Source organism: Oncorhynchus tshawytscha, linkage group LG15, assembly GCF_018296145.1.
Source record: "Oncorhynchus tshawytscha isolate Ot180627B linkage group LG15, Otsh_v2.0, whole genome shotgun sequence".
Taxonomy (NCBI): Eukaryota; Metazoa; Chordata; class Actinopteri; order Salmoniformes; family Salmonidae; genus Oncorhynchus; species Oncorhynchus tshawytscha.
Genome location: NC_056443.1, coordinates 18,425,232 through 18,450,433, shown reverse-complemented (window position 1 = coordinate 18,450,433; position 25,202 = coordinate 18,425,232). Strand labels below are relative to the sequence as shown.

The 25,202-nt window shown below is 42.3% G+C and overlaps 2 protein-coding genes across 2 annotated transcripts in view; one reads left to right on the top strand and one right to left on the bottom strand.

The window, feature by feature from the left end:
• LOC112214547 (uncharacterized protein DDB_G0271670-like) overlaps window positions 1-25,202 on the bottom strand; it is a 35,152-nt gene that overhangs the window by 3,232 nt on the left and 6,718 nt on the right. The window lies entirely within an intron of this gene.
• LOC112214545 (SH3 domain and tetratricopeptide repeat-containing protein 1) lies at window positions 414-24,399 on the top strand. Its single transcript, XM_024373363.2, has 20 exons — window positions 414-959; window positions 4,106-4,177; window positions 5,759-5,889; window positions 6,460-6,565; window positions 7,012-7,155; window positions 8,180-8,378; window positions 11,509-11,585; window positions 11,857-12,055; window positions 12,353-12,483; window positions 12,609-12,650; window positions 12,824-14,203; window positions 14,317-14,425; window positions 14,539-14,599; window positions 14,973-15,165; window positions 20,952-21,132; window positions 21,249-21,399; window positions 21,496-21,618; window positions 22,164-22,314; window positions 23,158-23,354; window positions 23,763-24,399. Exons 1-20 carry the CDS (start codon window positions 800-802, stop codon window positions 24,039-24,041), a joined length of 4,086 nt encoding a protein of 1,361 aa, XP_024229131.1. The 5' UTR covers window positions 414-799; the 3' UTR covers window positions 24,042-24,399.

The following is a 25,202-nucleotide window of genomic DNA, read 5'->3' as shown; positions in this document are numbered from 1 at the left end:
GTACGTGTGTGCGTGCGTGCGTGCGTGCGTGCGTACAAGCGTTTCGCTACGCTGCATCCGCAATAACATCTGCTAAATATGTGTGTGACCTATACAATTTGATATTAGTTGATTCTGACTAGTTTACTGCAGTATCAGTTTCAGAATGTGAAATAGCTGAGATACCAATGAATCATAAATGACACTATACAGTCAGAGAGCTGGATTTTTTAAAATATAAAACAGCAGGAACTCAAAATTCTGGAAAAATGCATTTGAGGATTGAGAAAATAAGTTACATCTTTCCCACAGGCCAATATTTAAAACTGGGAATTCCAGTTTCTGTTGACAGAACAGTCAGCGCTGTGGATTTTGGAAAATAAAGAAACGTTATTTGTTTAGTCAGGAATTATTAACCTGTTCAGTGCACTTTCTCCGCACCTGTGACACAGTGAACTGGAGTGTCTCATGAGCCAAACGTCACAGGAAAGGACATGACAATTCTGATGATGTTGGGAAATCTATAAGCAAAACAGCGATTTTCTCTAAATATATAACTTTAGAATACCGTAAGTAACAAGTTGACAACACCATATTGCTATTATTCTATGACAATACATCTTTAAGTGTGGGGTTTACTCAAACGTTTCATGTTATATTCGACGGGATAGTAAAAGTTTATGAGCCCTTATGCGTTCTCCGTGGATAGTGCGCGTGAGGCGCAAGGAGGGCGCGGTGGCGCGTGATCCACTGTCGATCGCGGAGTTTTCGGTAGAGCCGCTAAGGTTACATGGAGAAGTGGGAAACTATTTGATCGAAGATGTCAAATGCGGAACAGGAGGTAGAACCGGTCCCGGTGGCGGTGGGTAACGGAGTTGACACGAGTCGCCGTTACCGGAGAAAGCTCTCAGCAGATGACCACAAGCATCATCACCATGATCCGGTAAAAATTGAGACTATCACCCGAAGTAAAAAAATGGGTGAGTAAGTGATACAAGTAAAAAAGTACAGAACCCTCTGCAGTAGTAGTCTACCTTAATATTGTTATTAATTAGGACTATTTTGGGATATATTACAGGCCAAGGCCTATATAATCATTAGATGTATTTATTTTCTCAAATACAAACCTTTAGGTAATGATAATCTTTAGGAATAGTTTGACCAAGGTGAAATTAGTTTTATATCGGATATTAAGTGGTTATTCGGTTTTCTCTTCTAAATAGCTATTGAACCAAGCATGCCATAAATATGAAGATGGCATATTCTGAATCAGGGGTGGATGGAGAATAATCCATACTTAAAAATAAAAATAAAGATTTCTGATTTCAATCTTCAATAGCTCTTACATAAAGCGTGCCATGACTATGATAATGATATATTCTGAATCAGCGGAGGATGGACAAAAATCTACAGCTGTTTTTTTTGTGGGGAAATTTGGAGAGAAAAATATTCAGACTTTCAATCTTCAATGGCTCTTACCAAAGCCTGCCATGACTAAGACAATTATATACTCAGAATCAACCACTTTGTTTGTTTCTTGAAATATGTACAGTACCAGCCAAAGTTTGGACACACCTACTCATTCTAGGGTTTTTCTTTATTTTTACTATTTTCTACATTGTATAAATAATAGTGAAGACATCAAAACTATGAAATAACATATGGAATCATGTAGTAACCAAAAAAGTGTTAAACAAATCAAAATATATCTTGTATTTTAGAATCTTCAAAGTAGCCACCCTTTGCCTTGATGACAGCTTTGCACACTCTTGGCGTTCTCTCAACCAGCTTCATGAGGAATGCTTTTCCAACAGTCTTGAAGGAGTTCCAACATATGCTGAGCCCTTGTTGGCGGCATTTCCTTCACTATGTGGTCCAACTCATCCCAAACCATCTCAGTTGGGTTGAGGTTAGGTGATTGTGGAGGCCAGGTCATCTGATGCTGGACTCCATCACTCTCTTTCTTGGTCAAATAGCCCTTATACAGCCTGGAGGTGTGTTTTGGTTCATTGTCCTGTTGAAAAACAAATGATAGTCCCACTAAGAGCAAACCAGATGGGATGGCATATTGCTTCAGAATGCTGTGGTAGCCATGCTGGTTAAGTGTGCCCTGAATTCTAAATACATCACAGACAGTGTCACCAGCAAAGCACCCCCACACCATCACATCTCCTCCTCCATGCTTCACGGTGGGAACCACACATGTAGAGATCATCCGTTCACCTACTCTGCATCTCACAAAGACACGGCAGTTGGAACCAACAATCTCAAATTTGGACTCCAAAACAAAGGACAAATTTCTACCTGTCTAATGCCCATTGCTCAAGTTTTTTGGCCCAGGCAAGTCTCTTCTTCTTATTGATGTCCTTTAGTGGTGGATTCTTTGCAGTAATCAACCATGAAGGCCTGATTCACCCAGTCTCCTCTGAACAGTTGCTGTTGAGATGTGTCTGTTACTTGAACTCCGTGAAGCATTTATTTGGGTTGCAATTTCTGAGGCTGGTAACTCTAATGAACTTATCCTCTGCAGCAGAGGAAACTCTGGGCCTTTCTTGTGGTGGTCCTCGTGAGAGCCAGTTTCATCATAGCGCTTGATGGTTTGAGTGTGCAAAGCTGTCATCAAGGTTAGTTACTACATATGTGCTATTTCATAGTTTTCATGTCTTCACTATTATTCTACAATGTGGAAAATAGTAAAAATAAAGAAAAACCCTTGAAGGAGTAGGTGTGTCTAAACTTTTGATTGGTACTGTATATATATTTTTCTTCTTTCAATCTTCAATACATCTTACACAAAGTGTGCCATGACTATGAAAATTAGATATTCTGAGTGGGGTAAGGATGGACACAAATCCACTGCTTTTTTGGTTTTGAAATTTATTACGAGAATATTCTTCTGGCTTTCAATCTTCAATAGTTTTTACACAAATTGTGCCATGACTATGAAAATGATATATTCTGAATCAGGGGCGGATGGACCAAAAGAAAATGACATGTGGATTTTCTTCCATCCTCCCCCGATTCAGAATATATAATTTTCATAGTCATGGCACGCTTTTTGTAAGATCCATTGAAGATTGAAAGCAACAACAAAAATTATATCTACATTTTAACAAATGAAAAAAGTCGTGAATTTCTGTCCATCTTCCCCTGATTCAGAATATATCATTTTCATAGTTATTGGACCAAGCATGTCATGACTATTGATGAGAGAAAAAACAAATATCCACCTAATATCTAATGTAAAACTAATTTGACCGTGCTAATATTTTGATGATTGATTGTCTAGTACTATGAATAGTCATAATAGCTCCGTTTGATTGAATTATTTGACAACTTGATGATTTAAAGGTCTATGGTGGTCTGTTTTGTTCCCCTTCCCCTCCCTTTCTATTCTTCCTGTTTAGATGGGGACACTATGAAATCAGAGCTTGGCAGATGCCTCCTGTTCTCTCGCTCTCTCTCTCTCTCTCTCTTTCTCTCTCTGTCTCTCTTTCCTGCACTTGTCATAATAAACAACATGAAAGACATGTCACCCTCTGACTCACCAAAATGAACAATGAAGTACTACAAAGTTATAGAAAGTTTGATTTGTTACCTATTTTTTTTTTTTACAATCTGGCATTCTACGTTGGTAACCAGTTTATAATAGCAATAAGGCACGTCGGGAGTTTGTGGCATATGGCCTATATACTGTACCACAGCTGAGGGCTGTATCCTGGCCCTCTGCGTTGTCGTGCATAAGAATATCCCTTAGCCGTGGTATTTTGGCCATATACCACATCCCCTCGTGCCTTATTGCTATTATAAACTGGTTACCAACGTAATTAGAGCAGTAAAAATAAATGTTGATATGATATAAGGTCTAATATAACACATTTGTCAGCCAATCAGCATTCATGGCTTGAATCACCCAGTTAAATTTTTTTTGTATATTTATCACAATAGTATAAATTCTGTCTTCAATTGTTGGTAATACGTTGTTACCACTTAACTTAAAAAGCATCCCAGTACAAAGAGTTATGACTTGTTCTAAGCATGTATATGACCCATTAAAATGTCTTATGACAAGGCTTATAATATGGTGTGTCTCTCTATCCATAACCAAGGCACCTGTTTATTACAGAGAGGTCATTCTCCAGAGAAGCTAGCAGTGTAAGGGGAACCATGTCAACGTCTGAAGACAGCTTCCCAACAGGTAACATTTAACTGATCTAGGATCAGGTCCCACCTGTCCATGTAATTAATTACGATCTAAAAAAGCAAAACGGATCTCAGATCTGCACTTCTACTCTGAGATGCTTAGTGGATGGACCCAGACATTTGACACCAGTTAAAGGGGTCAATTCCATCTTCTCATGCATGTATACTTCATTCTCAATGTGGAACTTTCATGAAATTGAATGGAATTTTACAAAAGTTCCAACCACAGTATTCTAATGAGGAGTGGAGAGAGTTTGGGGTTTGGCTTCGGCAGTTGGAGTAGTTATGGTTCATGGGTTCTCTCTCTCTCTCTCTCTCTCTCTTTCTCTCTCTCTCTCTTCCTGCGTTCTCTCTCTCTCTCTCTCTCTCTTTCTCTCTCTCTCTCCAATGAGCTCTGTTATTTAACTGTGGGTTTTGACTGACATTCTGCTACAAACCATCATGATATTTCATAGTTCATGCAGACTGATTTTTCCAATATCAGGATATCAATAGCAGGGGTTGAGAACCACAAACAGTGTTTTGGGTTCAGTTGGTTGCCTTCTGCCTTCTGCTCTAGTAGTTTGATCCACACTACCACTGTAGACTTATTATCGTTAAAAACCCTCAAATTAATTTAGGGCAGGCGAGGTGACATTGAATTTTGTTTTTCTGGTCCCAGATCTGTTGAACTGTTTTGCCAACTCTTATGGTCATTGTTACATTTAGCATCACAGTGACCATAGGAGTTGGCAAGACAGAACAAACAGGCTAGGAATTCACTTCTCCTTATGGTAAATCATGTGGTTGACAGTGAACTTTAACTATCTTACACCTTGGACCTGAGAGAGCCTGAGAAAGACTCTTTGAAGTCATTGATTAATCTCTGTAGGTCAGTCACACTGTCAGTCAGTCAAAATGTCACCAGACTAGTGATATGGTAGGCTCCAAAATAGCCCTCAGTTAATAAAGAAATAGGAAGTAAAGCAAAATTGAGGATAAAGTATGAAGTACTATACCGGTCAGCATATTGACATTATTTCTGAGAGTTTCTAGTTGCTTTTTGTCTCTAACTATGGCAAATCTTAACCTAAACTTTTGACCTACCTTTGGATGTTATATAATTGGCTATAATTGTGTGATGAGTAAGTTAATTACCTCAGCATGGTGTTTTAAAACGCAATATTCTTGTTTTATTATTGAGTCACCTGAGTATCTCTGTCACCACTTCTTTCCTACAAAACATTAACTAGAGAAGAATTGCTCATACTCAGCTTGTCATAGACTATAATGGAGATTTCTTGTGTCCTTAGATTGGCGTTAGAGACAGATATTGATTGGAGTGTATTATAACGAATTGTATTTTAAAAGTACTCGATGTCCATCGCAAAGGAGCAAATTGACACACACATGGTCACACACACTATGGGTCTTGGTCAACATAGTGCACTATACTGTATAAAGAATAGGGTGCCATTTTAGATGTATCATATTGTTGTAGTGTCGCCCATGCTGCTGGCCATGGTTGAGGGGCCGGACAGGCTTCCTGCCTACATGTTGTTGTATCATATTGTGTTCCTGTCACGTTGTGTTCCAGCTCTACCCATGTTGCTGGCCATCGTGGAGGGGCCCGACAGGCACCCTGCAGACGAGGGGTCTCAGGAAGTGCTGCGGGGGAAACTCTGCCTCCTGGAGGCCGACAGCGCGGAGGTCAACGCTCTCTTTACGGTATGATCCTCTTCGTTCAACCTTTATGTATCCAGGTAAGTCTTGTTGAGGCAATATGTTTTTTTCAAGAGTCATCTATATGTACAGCTAAGCCTCATTCGCTATGATACTGTTCTCAGTCACACCCCACTTCGTCAACATGCTTTGTCACAGCTTTTGTGGAATTATCGCACGTGTGTAAAGATAGATTGAATGGAAGGAATGCCTTATGTATGGTGGTGCCATTTTTGCAGATTTGTTTTAACCTGCTTTGCCGCTACATAGACTTCCAGTCATTGTGCTAACACTAGTTAGCATTGGCTAGCAAAACTACCTCTAACGTCCTTCATACTGGATACAGAGACATAAAAATAGTATCCACGAGTTAATCTGATTCTGGGGAAGTAGATATATTGCCCAAATCCCAAAGTATCCCTTTAGATGGTTTTGTTATCAGTTTGTGATTGTTCACATTGAATACCAATACGTATCTTACTCACAGATTACATTGCTTCATATTGACCAAACAGGTTTAAATGAGTCAACATCTCATGTACAACCTCTCCTCTGTTCTCCTCTCCTGTTCTTAAGGAACTCTCTGCCAGGCTGGTCACCATCAACAGTGAAGAAAACATTATATTCGTCGCATTCAAAACATTCGAAGAGATATGGAAGTTCACCACATATTACACAATGGGTATGTCTTATAAACACACAGATAAGGGAAACTACAGAACAACAAACTCTGTTTGTATGGGATAAGAGGAAACTTGGCCACAGTGCTTCTACATCTGCATTCCTTGCTGTGTGGGGTTTTAGGCTGGGTTTCCGTATAGCACTTTGTGACCTCTGCTGATGATAAAGGGCTTTATAAATGCATTAGAATTTGATTAATTAGATGTTCGAATCAAACGTGTTAGATTTTCTTTGAACATGAAAGTACTAGCTACATAATTTCTTAACCAATACTAGGTAAATACCAACTGGAGTGGGACTTTAATTGACAGTTTCCTCACTAACTTGACCTGTTGAACTCTGTTGTCCAGGCTTTCTAGGCCAGTGTATGGAGAACCTGCTGCTGGACCAGGACTTCTGGCTGATCTTTGACCTATTGCGCTCTAACCTCTGACCTCTGTTCCCCAGGCTTTCTGGGTCAGTGCATGGAGAACCTGCTCCTAGACCAGGATTTCTGGTTGAGCTCTATGGACCAGAAGAACGTGGGCATAGAGATCTCTATCCAAGAGGACACTCTCAACCTAATGTACAAAGGCATTCTCATGCAAGAGGGTAACTCTCTAACTCTCAACTCATTCCTAAAATGTTGCTGTTAATTTTAACATGAAGATATCTGACTGACAGCTATTTCTATGTTTGCAATGTGCATTGTTGTTGACCAACTCAGTGGCCTTATGGTTAGAGTGTCCGACCTAAGATTGGAAGGTTGGGACTTCGATCCCTAGTCCAATCATGCCAAATCCTCAAAAAAAGCATCTTATAGTGTTATAAGATGGTACAGTTATCCCAACTAGCGTATAACGTTCTGAAAACCATATGTTTCTGAGAGCGTGGTTGTCCTATGGTTATTTTGCATACAACCTCCCCACAATGTTCTGGGAATGGTGCAGGATACCCAGCTGAGGACTATATGTTTCTTAGGTGGGAATTTCAGTACTTAAGCATAACGTTTTCTACAGGTTTCCTCATGGTTCTATTCAAAGTCATGTTCTCAGAACGTTCAGAGGAAGTTAAGAAACAATATTCTTCTGTTGGAATTTCAATACTTCAGCATCATGTTTTCTGCAGGTTTTCCTCATGTCTCTATTTAAAGTCATGTTCTCAGAATGTTCAGAGAATGTTAAGAAACAACGTTCTTTTGTTGGAATGTCAGTACTTCAGCATAATGTTTTTTTTGCAGTTTTCCTCATGGTTCTATTTAAACTCATGTTCTCAGAACATTAAGAAAACTTTCCATAAAAAAAACACAAGAAAATATTAGTAACGTTCAAAGGACGTTCTAAGAATGTTATTTGAAAACAGATATATTTAATTCCCCGCATCAACAAAACTCGGGGGGGGGACGACTCTACTCACGCTGCGCCTTGGTCCGATTATTTATATAACGATCGTGACAACCGGTCAGGAAACATATGACTTTGTTCCCAGAACCAATGGGACACCGAAAACGTACATTCCCACAACTTCCATGGAACAAAATTTGCTAGCTGGGATTTTATCAGATATTAGGTACAATGTTATACATTCCTAGAAGCTCTTCAAATAAAATATTACCAAATCTCTTCCCCTCTCTTAGGTTCCTTCTTCGCCAGCTGCAGTTCCACCCAGATGTTTGACAGCTCCACCTCTGGTAGTGACCTCTACCTGGAGCAGGGGGACATAGCCCTGTTCGAGCCCCCGTTCTTGGGGTCGGGGTGGACTGTACTGTCCCTGGGGGATGGGGCCCGGGGGACCAAGCCCAAACCGGCCCTGGAGCCCGTCATACCCTTCCACCAGTCAGTAAAATATATAATTTCACCATATAATTTCACCACTGTTAATATTCTGCAATATAAATATATATACAGTACCAGTCAAAAGTTTAGACACATCTACTCATTCAAAGATTTTTCTATATTTTTACTATTTTATACATTGTAGAATTAATAGTGAAGACATCAAAACTATGAAATAACACATGGAATCATGTAGTAACCAAAAAAGCGCTAAATAAATCAAGATATATTTTAGATTCTTCAAAGTAGCCACCCTCTGCCTTGATGACTGTGTAAAATATAAAATATATTTTCAATTGTTTAACACTTGATTCCATAGGTGTTATTTCATCATTGTTTTGATGTCTTCACTATTATTCTACAATGTAGAACATAGTAAAAACAAAGAAAAACCCTTGAATGAGTAGGTGTGTTCAAACTTTTGACTGGTACTGTATTAATGAATAGTTTATTTCCAAAATGTTATATCCACCAATTCTTCACATTGTGTTTTTTCATCAGAAATTATTTCTTATGGGTATCTTCAGATGTGTGTAAAATATGACTGTTCTCAGATGTCTTAAAATGTGTTTCTTTGCAAAACACTACAGTTGAAGTTGGAAGTTTACATACACTTAGGTTGGAGTCATTAAAACTTGCTTTTCAACCACTCCACAAATTTCTTGTTAAAAAACTATAGTTTTGGTAAGTCGGTTAGGACATCTACTTTGTGCATGACACACGTATTTTTTCCAACAATTGTTTAAGAACAGATTATTTCACTTATTATTCACAGTATCACAATTCCAGTGGTCAGAAGTTTACATACACTAAGTTGACTGTGCCTTTAAACAGCTTGGAAAATTCCAGAAAATAATGTCATAGCTTTATATGCTTCTGATAGGCTAATTGACATAATTTTAGTCAATTGGAGGTGTACCTGTATTTCAAGGCCTACCTTCAAACTCAGAAAATCAAAAGAAATCAGCCAAGACCTCAGAAAGAAATGGTAGACCTTCACAAGTCTGGTTCGTCCTTGGGAGCAATTACCAAACTCCTGAAGGTACCACGTTCATCTGTACAAACAATAGTACGCAAGTATAAACACCATGGGCCCACCAGCCGTCATAACGCTCAGGAAGAAAACGCGTTCTGTTTCCAAGAGATGAACGTACTTTGTGCGAAAAGTGCAAATCAATCCCAGAACAACAGCAAAGGACCTTGTAAAGATGCTGGAGGAAACATGTACAAAAGTATCTATATCCACAGTAAAACGAGTCCTATATCGACATAACCTGAAAGGCCGCTCAGCAAGGAAGAAGCCACTGCTCCAAAACCGCCATAAAAAAGCCAGACTACGGTTTGTAACTGCACATGGGGACAAAGATTGTACTTTTGGAGAAAAGTCCTCTGGTCTGATGAAACAAAAATATAACTGTTTGGCCATAATGACCATTGTTATGTTTGGAGGAAAAAGGGGGAGGCTTGCAAGCCAAAGAACACCATCCCAACCGTGAAGCACGGGGGTGGCAGCATCATGTTGTGCGGGTGCTTTGCTGCAGGAGGGACTGGTGCACTTCACAAAATAGATGGCATCATGAGGGTGGAAATGTATGTGGACATATTGAAGCAACATCTCAAGACATCAGCCAAGAAGTTAAAGCTTGGTCACAAATGGGTCTTCCAAATGGACAATGACCCCAAGCATACTTCCAAAGTTGTGGCAAAATGGCTTAAGAACAACAAAGTCAAGGTATTGGAGTGCCATCACAAAGCCCTGACCTCAATCCCATAGAAAATTTCTAGGCAGAACTGAAAAACGTGTTCGAGCAAGGAGGCCTACAAACCTGACTCAGTTACTCCAGCTCTGTCAGGAGGGTTGGGCCAAAATTCACCCAACTTATTGTGGGAAGCTTGTGGAAGGCTACTCGAAACGTTTGACCCAAGTTAAACAATTTAAAGGCAATGCTACCAAATACTAATCGAGTGTATGCAAACTTCTGTTGGGAATGTGATGATAGAAATAAAAGCTGAAATAAATAATTCTCTCTACTATTATTCGGACATTTCACATTCCTAAAATAAAGTGGTGATCCTAACTGACCTAAGACAGGGAATTTGTACTAGGATTAAATGTCAGGAATTGTGAAAACTGAGTTTAAATGTATTTGGCTAAGGTGTATGTAAACTTCTGACTTCAACTGTATATATCCATTGTATAGCTGGAATAGAATGCTCGTATCCTTTCCATTTGACTGTGATATGTGGTTGTCTCACCTAGATATCTTAAGATGAATGCACTAACAATAAGTCACTCTGGTCACTCGAGTGGCGCAGCAGACTAAGGCACTGCATCTCAGTGTTAAAGATGTCACTACAGACCCTCGTTCAATTCCAGGCTGTATCACAACCGGCCGTTATTATCAGTCCCATAGGGTTGCACACAATTGGACCAGTTAGGGTCATTGTAAATAAGAATTTGTTCTTAACTGACTTGCCTACTTAAAAGAAGAAATAAGAACACTTGCTAAAGTGTTAAATGTAAATGTTTTAAATACAGATCTCATATTACTTCATTTAATTCAGTGGGGACTGCTGAGGGGAGGATGTCTCATACTAATGGCTGAAACGTAGCCAATGGAATGGCATCAAATACATGGAAACCACGTGTTTGATGTATTTAATACCATTCCACCTATGCCGCTCTGGCGATTACCATGAGCCCATCCTCCCCAATTCAGGTGCCACCAACCTCCTGTAATTTAATTCTTTAAAAAATATATTTAAAAAAAATATTGATGTGACATTTGTACAGTTCTTTATAAAAGAAAAAGTGAATTGTTACATTTGACTGTGTTAAACCTAGCAGCACTGCTTATTTCTCTAGGAGGGAGGCGGATATGTACTATTTTTAAAATATATTTGTTTATGTCTTTCTGAAATGAAACCATCGTGATTGTTTAAAATCTAATACATGTCTGTCATTGAACAACCCAATGCCATGATTAGATTAGATAGATAGATTAGCTAGAAAAAACACATCAATATCATTCATACATTTATTAAACAATAACAGCTCATTTACCAACATTTCTGAAAATTGATATATAGCATTTTGGAAATAAACTTGAAATTGTTTCCCTCCTTAAAGATGGTTCTTGAAATCCTGTGCGGAGAACATCTTAGTTGGTAGTGGCAAGCCAGCATGTGACTTCCTCTGCCAGTTTGGTAAGCAGTTCAGATTCCATCACTGTACAGATTTCTACACAGTAAATCAATGTAATCTAGTTCTGTAGTATTCTTCATTGACTTCCCAGTCTCCCACCTGTAGGATAATTTCCTAGACGTACCTTAGTTCTAAGGTGCCCTCCATCCGGTCTCTTTCCCATAGAATTTGAATTATTGGGGGAATTCTAAACCCTCTGGGGGGGGATTCTAAACTAACCCTAAAATTCTAATTCCATCCTTCCCTCTCTGTATCCTCCTCTCCCCACGCTAGCCACAGGCTCCTGCATTGCCACTATGGAGTATGACGCAGGAGGACCAGATGAGCTGAGCCTGGAGCAGGGTGATCACATCCTCATTGTGGGCCTGTTGGTGTCTTGCTTTGATTGGTTCACTGGCAGGCTGGAGAGGACAGGAGAGGTGGGACTGGTGATGACAACACTGGTCAAGCCAGCTGATGATACCCTTTGTGAGTAAGTGTATCTCCCTGAGTTCTATCAATCGATCATTAAATCAATCAGCCGATAACCTTTGTAAGTGTATCCTTCTGATGAGTTATATTTTGATGAACTGCGTCATGATGTTTCCCTGCAACTATGCAGCTCTATGATATCAGCCATTCTAGTGTATGCAGTAAATATACATAGACTTTGGACAATGCTTTCAGAGCCACGGTGAATTAGATGTTCAAACACACATAGAAGGTCCTCGCGTTCCTTTTAAAAAGTGTTATTATTCTACCTTTTTTTGCTTCATCAATCCCCTTTTAGGTCGGCGGACATATTCCTAGACCAAGAAGAAAGGTTATTTTTTAACCTGAAAGAAGAGCAGATCAAAGAAGAAACTATTGCCTTGCTGAAGAAAATCTCCCAGAATGATGTTGGATCCGTCTACAAACTTGGTGAGACAGAAATTGAGAAATGTGCAAGCGCATTTTGTTCGTGATGAACAGCTCTCTACGACTGCCATACTGTGAAAAGACGGTCAGTTTTGATATTGATTCATTAATTATCCCTTTTATTCCAGATCTGATTGATCAACCAGATTCTCCAAAGGAACCAACTCAAAGTAGGTGTATTTATTGTTTGCTTTGTACAATTAGCACAGTCTGGACGGTTGGGTTTGAGTATTATATTGTTTTTCTTCTCAACATAAAACAATATTCAAATAATGAACTTATTCTGGCTCCACCCACATGTCCACCATATCATAAATAGTCATCTTCATCTAATGTCTTACAGATGGTTCCCAAGGAAACATGGATGCTCACCAACAAGCAGAACTGAAGAGGAAGATAGAAGAGATTCTACAAGAAAAGAAGGAGAAAGTGCCTTGTGCGACTGTGATGACAAACGGATCTCTGGAGGACCACAGTGTGTCCTCTAAGACTACATTACCCAGTGGGCCTCACTTCACCGTCCACCCAGTAGAGGAAGGCACCATCACCAACCAAGAGAAACTCCTTCCTCTTCTATCCTTTCTGGGCGGCTCTGACTACAAGCCAGATTTTGGCACCCTCTACGGACAAACCCCAGAACTGCTCCTTGCCACTTTCAACGGCCACTCGGACGACATTGACGAATTGGTGGCATACTTAGGCATAGCCAGGGAAACGGCCAGGAAGAAGCGTCTCCATTGGTCGCAGAGCCGCCTCTGTTTGCTTTTGGGGAAACTCTGCGCGGGAAGTTCAAAATTCTCCCAAGCTCGAGTCTACTTCGAGGAGGCCCTCAGCATCCCTCGAGATGGATTCACGGACATGCTAATGCTAGCTAACATCTACGTAAACCTAGCTGTGATCTATCTCATGCAAAAAAACACAGAGAAGTACTTTGCTTTGTCAGAGCGGATTGCTGCATTGCTTATGGGTATCCCTGACTGCGTCTCTACTGTAGAAAAAGACTCTGAAGTTCTCAAGTTCATCCTGAAGAAAGCGGTTCTCGCTCATAACAAGATGGCTGAAGCACGTGCTTGTTTCCTTCTAGCAAAGCTCCACTGGAGGCGAGGCGAGGGGGCGGACGCTGTCCCGTTCTTGGAGAGACTTCTGGTTCTCTCGGCAGAGCCAGCAGGTGTCCGGAGCGTCAGGCCCAGCCACGGCTACCTGAGCCTGGGGAGACTGTACAGCCAGCTCTCCCTCCCCCATCTCTGTGTCAGCTCAAGCAGGAGAGCCACAATGCATCCGTCCGCTAGGCTAGCCGATTGTCTGAATGGAATGGGGCTAGTGCTGGAGAACACAACCAGACTCTATGGGATCCGGAAGCAGGAAGACACCATTCCCGCTCAAGTGGCTCTGTATCTGAGCCGGTCGCTCTCTTTCACTGGGGAATTAGCTGGAGTCGGTGGCAATGGTGACCACACTCTAAGCCAGGCACTCACACTCTGTCTATCCCAACTGTTTCAGAAACACGGGAAACTAGGACGCGCGGTGCGCTCCATGCACACTCTCATAGACGATCATTGCGGGCCGTCATCATCATCGGGCGCCACTAGCAGCCCTGAACGTATCAGCGCCCTCGTGTGGCTAGCCTGGCTGCACATCTGTGACAGCCAACCGGAGGTATCACTAGATGTTCTAGACTCAGTGCTGGCCTCCATGCCAGAACACTGCACTACTCCACAGGAAGGTCTGATCTCGTTGCTGTTTTTCTTATGTTTATATCTGCTGTATGTTTGTACCCTGGCTGTTTGTCAAATTTCCCAATTGAAAAAATTAAGATTGATGAATTGAATCATTAAGGATTGGTCCACAACATGAGGGGTGTGGCCCTTCGATGCACGGGAGACCTGCGGAGGGCGGCAGAAAGCTACCAGGCGGCCATTTATGTGTGTGAGGAGTTTGAGGACAGGTAATGATCATTCTTGTGTGTTTTAAATTTGTACATTGTATCAAATAGATCATCCTTCACTGCTATTGATGCTATATAATGTTTCCTTATTGTGAAATAAACCCTTCTCTCAGGGCCAACTGGGCGGTCGCGCAGGCTAACCTGGGGTTGCTGAGTCTGAAGGCTGGGGCTAAGGTAGGGTTGTAAATGTTTTGGTTTTGCAACTTCTTCTTGTCTTTTACATTCGACATGGTTTGTTTTACCATCGAGGAACACTTTGGAAATACATTTTTTCATTGATGTTTTCTAGTGATATCCTCTAGGATCAAATCCACATCTTGCTAGATGTACTACTTAATGAATTACCCTGATGAATTACTTAAAAATAATACAATGTGATTTTCTGGATTTTTGTTTTAGATTCCGTCTCTCACAATTGAAGTGTACCTATGATAAAAATTACAGACCTCTACATGCTTTGTGAGTAGGAAAACCTGCAAAATCGGCAGTGTATCAAATACTTGTTCTCCCCACTGTATATATTATTTCACCCAAAATAAAATTCAAGGGTCTGGCGGAGAGGCATCTCACGGAAGCCGTGGAGCTGTTCTCAGAGCTGGGTGGAGAGGAGCATGAGGTGAACTTTATAACAGTGCTGCTGGAGCTGGGACAACACTGTGTGAACCAGAGATTCCTGGAAAGAGGAAAGATCTACTTTGAGTGGGCTCTGCTGATGGCCATTAAGTCAAACCATTTAGACAGTAAGTGTTTTTGCTGCTTACCTCCTTTTCTCAGTGTAAGTGTGTTACGCATAGAAATGGTCAACTTACACACACACACACACACACACACACACACATACACACACACACACACACACACACACACGTGAAATGAATTCCATATACAAGATTCCTGATTCATAATTTCATCCCCAAATATGTTTTGAGTCCGTATCCATTAACCACTCGAGCTTAGCAGGCTAACAGTCCTGTGGCCTGCAAGAGAGGTTTGAATCACTTTTGGTCACATATACACTGAGTGTACAAAACATTATGAACACCTGCTCTTGCCATGACATAGACTGACCAGGTGAATCCAAGTGAAAGCTATGATCCCTTATTGATGTCACTTGTTAAATCCACTTCAATCCGTGTAGCTGAAGGGGAGGAGACAAGTTAAAATAGGCAATTGAGACAAGTGTGCCATTCAGAGGGTGAATTGGCAAGACAACATATTTAAGTGCCTTTGAACGGGGTATGGTAATGTGTGCCAGGCGCTCCGTTTTGTGTCAATAACTGCAACGCTACTGGGTTTTTCAAGGTCAACAGTTCCCCTTGTGTATCAAGAATGGTCCACCGCCCAAATGACATCCAGCCAACTTGACACAACTGTGGGAATCATTGGAGTCTGCAGGCGAAAGAAACGCACATCTGTTTAGGTGAGGTGCTGGGTAGCAGAGTCGCACACTCTAGGACAAGGGGGGAGGGGCAAAGTACAGCCGCGTGCCAAACGCTGCACACCTGGTGACGTGTCAGGGTGCATGTGCCCGGCCCGCCACAGGTGTCGCTAGAGTGCGAAGCGACAAGGATATCCCGGCCGGCCAAACCCTCCCCTAACCCTAACGATGCTGGGTCAATTGCGCACCGCCTCATGGGTTTCCCATTCACGGCCAGCTGTGACACAGCCTGGGATTGAACCCAGGTCTGTAGTGACACCTCAAGCACTGCGATTCAGTGCCTTAGACTGCTGTGCCACTCGAGAATCCCCTGCAAATTGATTTTAACAAACAATTGGTCCCCCCGAATTGAATAACCTAATAACCAACATTTCGACAGACAAGCTGTCTTCATCAGGGTACAGTGACAAACACTGCAGATCAAAGTCTACGTTGAGACCGAAGGGAGCAAGGGTATTTAAATCAAATGTAAAAACATTTTTAAATGTAACTTTCATTTAACTTTCCCAGCAGAGATCCACACAGCCTCTCTCGTTTTAACAATACATTTTTGAGGTCACCCCCTCTCCTAGGGAGGGTGACATATTCGATGCCGATATAATGTCGGGACGAAATCGAGTGGTTCGCATCCAACTAGTGGGCCCCAACTGGGTAAGTAATGTTTTTGCACCTAATGGTGCTACGATGCTCAGAGATTCGTACTTTTAATTTGCGCTTTGTTTTACCCACATAATCTTTGCCCACAAGGACAAGTTATAAGATAAATAACGGTTTCCCTGTTTGGGGGTGTTTGAAGGATCTGTGCCATTGGATTGAGAGCAGCCATTACACTTGTAAACTTGGCAACAACAAAAAAGTCCTCTCACTGTCAACTGCGTTTATTTTCAGCAAACTTAACATGTGCAAATACTTGTATGAACATAACAAGATTCAACAACTGAGACATAAACTGAACAAGTTCCACAGACATGTGACTAACAGAAATGCAATAATGTGTCCCTGAACATAGGGGGTTCAAAATCAAAAGTAACAGTCCGTATCTGGTGTGGCCACCAGCTGCATTAAGTATTGCAGTGCATCCCCTACTCATGGACTGCACAAGATTTGCCAGTTATTGCTGTGAGATGTTACCCCACTCTTCCACCAAGGCACATGCAAGTTCCCGGGCATTTATGGGGGGAATTGTCCTAGCCCTCACCCTCCGATCCAACAGGTCCCAGACGTGCTTAATGGAATTGAGAACCGGGCTCTTCGCTGGCCATAGCAGAACACCGACATTCCTGACCGTCCACCTCCAAATCGATCCCGCTCCAGAGTACAGGCCTCTGTATAACGCTCATTCCTTTGACGATAAACACAAATCCGTCCATCCCCCCCTGGTGAGACAAAACCGCGACTCATCAGTGAAGAGCACTTTTTGCCAGTCCTGGCTGGTCCAGCGACGGTGGGTTTGTGCCCATAGGCAACATTGTTGCCAGTGATGTCTGGTGAGGACCTGCCTTACAACAGGCCTACAAGCCCTCAGTCCAGGCTCTCTCAGCCTATTGCAGACAGTCTGAGCACTGATGAAGGGATTGTGCGTTCCTTGTATAACTCGGGCAGTTGTTGTTGCCATCCTGTACCTGTCCCGCAGGTGTGATGTTTGGATGTACCTATCCTGCGCAGGTGTTGTTACATGTGGTCTGCCACTGCAAGGACAATCAGTTGTCCGTCCTGTCTTCCTGTAGTGCTGTTTTAGGTGTCTCACAGTACGGACATTGCAATTTATTGCCCTGGCCACATCTGCAGTCCTCATGCCTCCTTGCAGCATGCCTAAGACATCTTCACGCAGATGAGCAGGGACCCTGGGCATCTTTCTTTTTGTGTTTTTCAGTGTCCGTAGAAAGGCCTTTTTAGTGTCCTAAGTTTTCATAACTGTGACCTTAATTGCCTACCGTCTGTAAGCTGTTAGTGTCTTAACGACGTTCCACAGGTGCACGTTCATTAATTGTTTATGGTTCATTGAACAAGCATGGGAAACAGAGTTTAAACACTTCACAATGAAGATTGTGAAGTTATATGGATTTTTACGAATAATCTTTGAAAGACAGGGTCCTGAAAAAGGGACGTTTCTTTTTATGCTGAGTTTAGTTTCCATCCGGTAGAGGCGCAAATAGACGTACAGGGATATTTCTGGCCGGGAAATCAGAGTTTACCAATTGATCTCTGAGATTTCTGCCCCGCAAGAATACATCCACGGGAGGGTCCGAAAACATATTACTGATACTATCATCGGATCTTCGAATGTGCCAATGTTTGTGGACGATTCCCTTAATTTGTTCAGAGCATAGCAGGTAGGTAGAATGCTTTTTGCGAGACTGTCCTTGAAAAAGATAATGTATCGATTTGTTTTGAATTTCGCAGTGGCAGTATTAATCTGACCATTGCTGTTGAAATCTGATAGTTTTTTTGCAAATTCTTTTGATTCGACAGAATTGGCTGAAGGGGGGACTGTTTTTCTTGGGAAGGGGACAACTATCAGCCCTCAAAAAAACTGTTTCGATCAGTAGGTTTCCTGTAAATATATAGAACATTATCCCCACACAAAATCGGAAGATCAAGGAAACTGATTTGTGTGTCAGATTGCATAGTAAATCTCAGGTGCTCAGAACAAGAGTTAAGAAAAGCATGGAATGCCTAGGGCTGTTGTGCATCATTCCACCACACAACAAAACAATCATCAATGTACCGTTTCCAAATAATAATGTTGGGCAAGAAAACATTTTTGAGAGGATTGAAAATGTACTGTTTCTCCATGTAACCCACATACAAATTAGCATAGTTAGGAGCAATAGGGGATCCCATAGCAGTACCCTTCGTCTGAATAAAGAAATCATTGAGAAACATTAAGTAGTTGTGAGTACTACACTGCTCAAAAAAATAAAGGGAAAACTAAAATAACACATCCTAGATCTGAATGAATGAAATATTCTTATTAAATACTTTTTTCTTTACATAGTTGAATGTGCTGACAACAAAATCACACAAAAATGATCAATGGAAATTAAATTGATCAACCCATGGAGGTCTGGATTTGGAGTCACACTCAAAATTAAAGTGGAAAACCACACTACAGGCTGATCCAACTTTGATGTAATGTCCTTAAAACAAGTCAAAATGAGGCTCAGTAGTGTGTGTGGCCTCCACGTGCCTGTATGACCTCCCTACAACGCCAGGGCATGCTCCTGATGAGGTGGCGGATGGTCTCCTGAGGGATCTCCTCCCAGACCTGGACTAAAGCATCCGCCAACTCCTGGACAGTCTGTGGTGCAACGTGGCGTTGGTGGATGGAGCGAGACATGATGTCCCAGATGTGCTCAATTGGATTCAGGTCTGGGGAACGGGCGGGCCAGTCCATAGCATCAATGCCTTCCTCTTGCAGGAACTGCTGACACACTCCAGCCACATGAGGTCTAGCATTGACTTGCATTAGGAGGAACCCAGGGCCAACCGCACCAGCATATGGTCTCACAATGGGTCTGAGGATCTCATCTCGGTACCTAATGGCAGTCAGGCTACCTCTGGCGAGCACATGGAGGGCTGTGCGGCCCCCCAAAGAAATGCCACCCCACACCATGACTGACCCACCGCCAAACCGGTCATGCTGGAGGATGTTGCAGGCAGCAGAACGTTCTCCACGGCGTCTCCAGACTGTCACGTCTGTCACATGTGCTCAGTGTGAACCTGCTTTCATCTGTGAAGAGCACAGGGCGCCAGTGGTGAATTTGCCAATCTTGGTGTTCTCTGGCAAATGCCAAACGTCCTGCACGGTGTTGGGCTGTAAGCACAACCCCCACCTGTGGACATCGGGCCCTCATACCACCCTCATGGAGTCTGTTTCTGACCATTTGAGCAGACACATGCACATTTGTGGGCTGCTGGAGGTCATTTTGCAGGGCTCTGGCAGTGCTCCTCCTGCTCCTCCTTGCACAAAGGCGGAGGTAGCGGTCCTGCTGCTGGGTTGTTGCCCTCTTACGGCCTCCTCCACGTCTCCTGACGTCCTCCATGCTCTGGACACTACGCTGACAGAAACAGCAAACCTTCTTGCCACAGCTCTCATTGATGTTCCATCCTGGATGAGCTGCACTACCTGAGCCACTTGTGGGGGTTGTAGACTCCGTCTCATGCTACCACTAGAGTGAAAGCACCGACAGCATTCAAAAGTGACCAAAACATCAGCCAGGAAGCATAGGAACTGAGAAGTGGTCTATGGTCCCCACCTGCAGAACCACTCCTTTATTGGAGGTGTCTTGCTAATTGACAATAATTTCCACCTGTTATCTATTCCATTTGCACAACAGCATGTGAAATTTATTGTCAATCAGTGTTGCTTCCTAAGTGGACAGTTTGATTTCACAGAAGTGATTGACTTGGAGTTACATTGTGTTGTTTAAGTGTTCCTTTAATTTTTTTGAGCAGTGTATTTCAGCCAATGTTGTAATGCATGCACTGGAATGTAGTTCATTCGGGTCACGTTGCAAAAAAAAATGTTCCATGGCTTCAATACCGCCCTCGTGTGGAATATTCGTGTATAACGACTCAACATCAAAAGTAACTAACAAAGTATTATCAGGGAGAGGATCAATAGGTTCAATAATAGAGATCAAACTGCTGGCGTCCTTTACAAAGGAGGGGAGCTGTTCTGCGAGTGGTCTAATAAAATAAAATAAAAAATAAAAGTTGATAAAGGGGCCGTTACTGAGTCAATGTCCTCTACAATAGGGCGCCCTGGAGGTTTTGTAACATTCTTGTGTAATTTCGGCAAATTATAGAAAGTGTCAATTTTAGGGTGTTGAATAAGCCAAAAAGTTGTGTTCTTTTTTTTGTGATTTGACCAGAACTTAATTATCCAAGCATTGGAGTCAACATGGGCCAGTGGACACTTTCCACACCTTGTAGAATTCACGCACAGACAAACTGAGGCTGTTCTGAGGGCAAAAGGGGGTGCAACTCAATAGTAGGAAGGTATTCCTAATGTTTTGTACACTCCGTGTATATACTGTTGCTATGTTGTCCTGACTCTATACATCCATGTTATGTGTGTCTCAGGTCAGTTAAGTGCGACGCGGCGTCTGTGCCACCTGTACGGAGCTGTATGTTCTGACGAAGCTCAGTGCATAATCTACAACGAACATCAGCTTGCCATACTGGCGACCCGGGGAGACAGGGGACAGGAGGGGGAGGTGCTGGAGACCATCAGCCAGCTATACCTCAGTCTGGGGACAGAGAGGTGTGTGTGGAGTGGGCAGGGGTGTGTGTGTGTGTGAGATGTGTGTATGTCTGTCTGTCTCTAGTTGGCAGCAAATTATAACATTTCTGCCCCTTCCTTTCTATCTCCGTGTCCAGGGCTAGGCGGTCGGCTCTGGACTACACCAAGCGTAGCCTGGGTATCTTTATCGACCTGGGCCGGAAGGAAAAGGAGGCATATGCCTGGCTGCAGGCTGGGAAGATATACCAAATGCTGGGCCAAACCGAACTGGTGGACCTCTATGTACAGGTCAGAACCTATTCTACTGTATTTTATTCTATTATACAGAGCAGACAGCATTGACTCAGAGTTACATTGACTTATTGATTCTTGTATTCCTCGCAGGTGGCCCAAGATGTGGGCCTGAGTACAGGAGACACACACTTTATCCTACAGCTGCTGGAGGCAGCAGGGGATGTCTTCTTCAACCTCAACCAGGAGAGAGAGAAGGCTGTCTGCTTCTATAGGGTACACACACTTACTGCTTATATGGGGTAGGACAGAGGGTGTGTGTGCGTGCATGCATGCATGCATCCATGCATGTGTATGTCTACATGTGTGTGGGACCTAATGTCTTTGTGTGTGTACATGTACAGTACCAGTCAAAAGTTTGGACACACCTACTCATTCCAGGGTTTTTCTTTATTTTTACTATTTTCTACATTGCAGAATAATAGTGAAGACATCGAAACTATGAAATAACACATGGAATCATGTAGTAACCAAGAAAGTGTTAAACAAATCAAAATAGATTTTATATTTGAGATTCTTCAAAGTAGTCACCCTTTGCATTAATGACAGCTTTGCACACTCTTGGCATTCTCTCAACCAGCTTCATGAGGAATGTTTTTCCAACATACACATCTCAACATAGTTCTGATGTCTTCACTATTATTCTACAATGTAGAAAATAGTATAAATAAAGAAAAACCCTTGAATGAGTGGGTGTGTCCAAACTTTTGACTGGTACTGTAGGGGATCTCACCTGTGTGTGTATCCATGTGTGCCTCCAGGACCGTGCCCTGCCCATCGCTGTGAGGACCAGCAGTACAGAGGCCAGACTAAGGCTGTCTAACAAGCTGGTGGAGCTGCTACTGCAACTGAAGCTGTATGGGGAGGCCGTGGAGTACGCCCAGGCCGCCCTGGACATCAGTGTTACATTGGGTAGGACACAACAGAGCCAGTGTATTCTAGCTATGGCCACCAGATGTCAGACTTAACTTAGCCCAGACCTAGGTTGAATCCCAAATCACCCCTTTCTCCTTCCCCTAGCCCCTCTGCCCTCCATTTGCGAGTTGACGCACGCCTCCGCCATATGCACAAGTGTCCCAAAGTTGAGGGTGTGAAAATTATGGAGGATGTAGGGCCTAATTAGTCCAGAAATAGCACCATGCCTTATGGGATTCCACTATTTTTGAGTTTATCGCAATTTCACACAAAAGAATGGAGAGGCGTGTCTAATTATATACCATGTGTATTTTTGTATGTCTGATTTCGAGACTTGACACATACAAGATGAAATACCTCCCAAATGAAATGTTTAACTGTTACTGAGGTTTTTATCTTGTAAAATGACAGAGGGATTTGTTCATTTGAATTTCATGCTTGTTTTATTATTCAAAAATTGGAACATAAATTGCATCATTCAAGTAATGAGTGTGTCCCAAAGTTGTTGGGTTTATTGTTCCCCCTTGCCCCTTTCTGGAAGTCAACCTCAGTTTTGTCAACAACACGTGACAACTGATGACCTTCTGAGCGAGTTGGTAGAGTCGAGGGAGTAGTGTGAGATTCTTACTTGTATTTCCCTAGAGAAATGTACATTTACAATTAGCAGATCCTCTTATCCACAGCAACCTACATGAATGCATTCAATTAAGTTTGGTAGAATAAAACGGAAAAATAGCCATTATCAGCAGGGAAGAAAAAACAAGTGCAATGCCATAGCCTGGTTATAGCTCATGTATTAAAGAAATAATAATGAAATGATGGTTGTATATTTTGAAATAGGAAATCGTCTAAATGAGCGCGTGGCCTTCCACCGGTTGGCCACCCTGTACCACTGTCTGGGTCAGTTTGAACTGGCTGAACACTACTACCTGAAGACCCTCTCCCTCTGCCCCACGCCCTTGGAGTTTGATGAGGAAACCCTGTACTACGTACGAGTCTATCAGACGCTAGGGGACATCATCTTCTATGACCTAAAGGTAAAATAATCTGAAAACAATGGAAGTTATACATGGACAGTTTTTTGCATTTTAGGTTTGAAATACACTATTGAAAAGAAATACAAATGGTTTTGATTTTAAAACTGATGGTTGACAAGAGTACATGAGAGTTGTTGAAGTCAATTCCACCTTAAGTTACAGTCAATACAGGATTTGAATTGCACTCCTTTGGAGTAATTCCATGTCATGATGGAGTTGACCCCAACTCTGAAAAACATAGAGGATCAAAGAAGATGCATGAATTTGCATTTCATTGTGTTTCTATTCTCCCACTCATAAAACTGCTTGACTCACATGGACCTGAAACAGCATTAACGATTCCTCCACTGACCCCATCCAATCTCACCGCTAAACCCTGACCCATAACCTTTCACCTTTGACCTTTAGGACCCCTACGATGCCGCGGGGTACTACCACCTGGCGCTGGCAGCAGCCATGGACCTCGGCAACAAGAAGTCCCAGCTCCAGCTTTGCACACGATTGGCTACGATCTACCACAACTTTCTGGTTGACCGGGAGCTCTCACTCTTCTTCTACCAGAAAGCGCGAGCGTTCGCCTCAGACCTCAATGTACGCCGCATCAACCTCTCGCCCGACCAGAACTTCAGTAGTATGTCACAGTACAAGTCCAATAGGGTTAGCACTCAGGAACCAACAATTAAGTAACCACCAAACCACCATCTTGGTTTGGAGTTTGGCAGAAGAATGGAGAGTTTAAGGTATCAGAGGAAATTGTGCCAAGTGGATGTCGTATGTTGGGTTTGAAGAAGTGTACATATGTAATTTGAGATTTTTTAACCGTTGAGATGTGTTGATGTGATTTTGGCAATTAGGGTTCTGTGCCGTACTGAACAATTTCACTTATAGAATCATATAGCAATATATAGAATTGTCTTCAGTTGAAGACCTGAAATTAGATGAAGTCATGGTTAAAGGAATGAATCATGAAAGACATACAGTACCAGTCAAATGTTTGGACACCCTTACTCATTCAAGGGTTTTTCTTTATTTTTTACTATATTATACATTGTGGAATAATAATAATAATAATAATCAGAACTATGAAATAACACATATGGAATCATGTAGTAACCAAAAAAGTGTTAAACAAATCAAAATATATTTTAGATTCTTCAAAGTAGCCACCATTTGCCTTGATGACAGCTTTACACACTCTCAACCAGCTTCACCTAGAATGCTTTTTCTTGAAGGAGTTCCCACAAATACTGAGCACTTGTTGGCTGCTTTTCCTTCACTCTGCAGTCCAACTCATCCCAAACCATCTCAATTGGGTTGATGTCGGGTGATTGTGGTCGCCAGGTCATCTGATGCAGGACTCCATCACTCTCCTTGGTCAAATAGCCCTTACACAGCCTGGAGGTGTGTTGTATCATTGTCCTGTTGAAAAACAAATTATAGTCCCACTAAGCGCAAACCAGATGGGTTGGCGTATTGCTGCAGAATGCTGTGGTAGCCATGCTGGTTAAGTGTGCCTTGAATTCTAAATACATCATGACAGTGTCACCAGAAAAACATATCCACACCATCACACCTTCTCCTCCATGCTTCACGGTGGGAGCCACACATATGTAGATCATCCGTTCACCCACTCTGCGTCTCACAAAGACACGGCAGTTCGAACCAAAAATGAGACCAAAGGACAGATTTCTACCGGTCTAATGTCCATTGCTCGTGTTTCTTGGCCCAAGCAGTATTCTCCTTATTGGTGTGTCCTTTAGTAGTGGTTTCTTTTGCAGCAATTCGACCATGAAGGCCTGATTCGCGCAGTCTTCTCTGTACAGTTGATGTTGGAACTCTGTGAAGCAT

What these genes read in the sequence shown, in the direction of transcription:
- LOC112214545 (XM_024373363.2), top strand. Translation starts at nt 800, where the DNA reads ATGTCAAATGCGGAACAGGAGGTAGAACCGGTCCCGGTGGCGGTGGGT. An exon ending in CACCCGAAGTAAAAAAATGG is followed by an intron (nt 960 to 4,105) that starts GTGAGTAAGTGA and finishes TGTTTATTACAG; the next exon opens with AGAGGTCATTCTCCAGAGAA. An exon ending in TCCAAAGGAACCAACTCAAA is followed by an intron (nt 12,651 to 12,823) that starts GTAGGTGTATTT and finishes AATGTCTTACAG; the next exon opens with ATGGTTCCCAAGGAAACATG.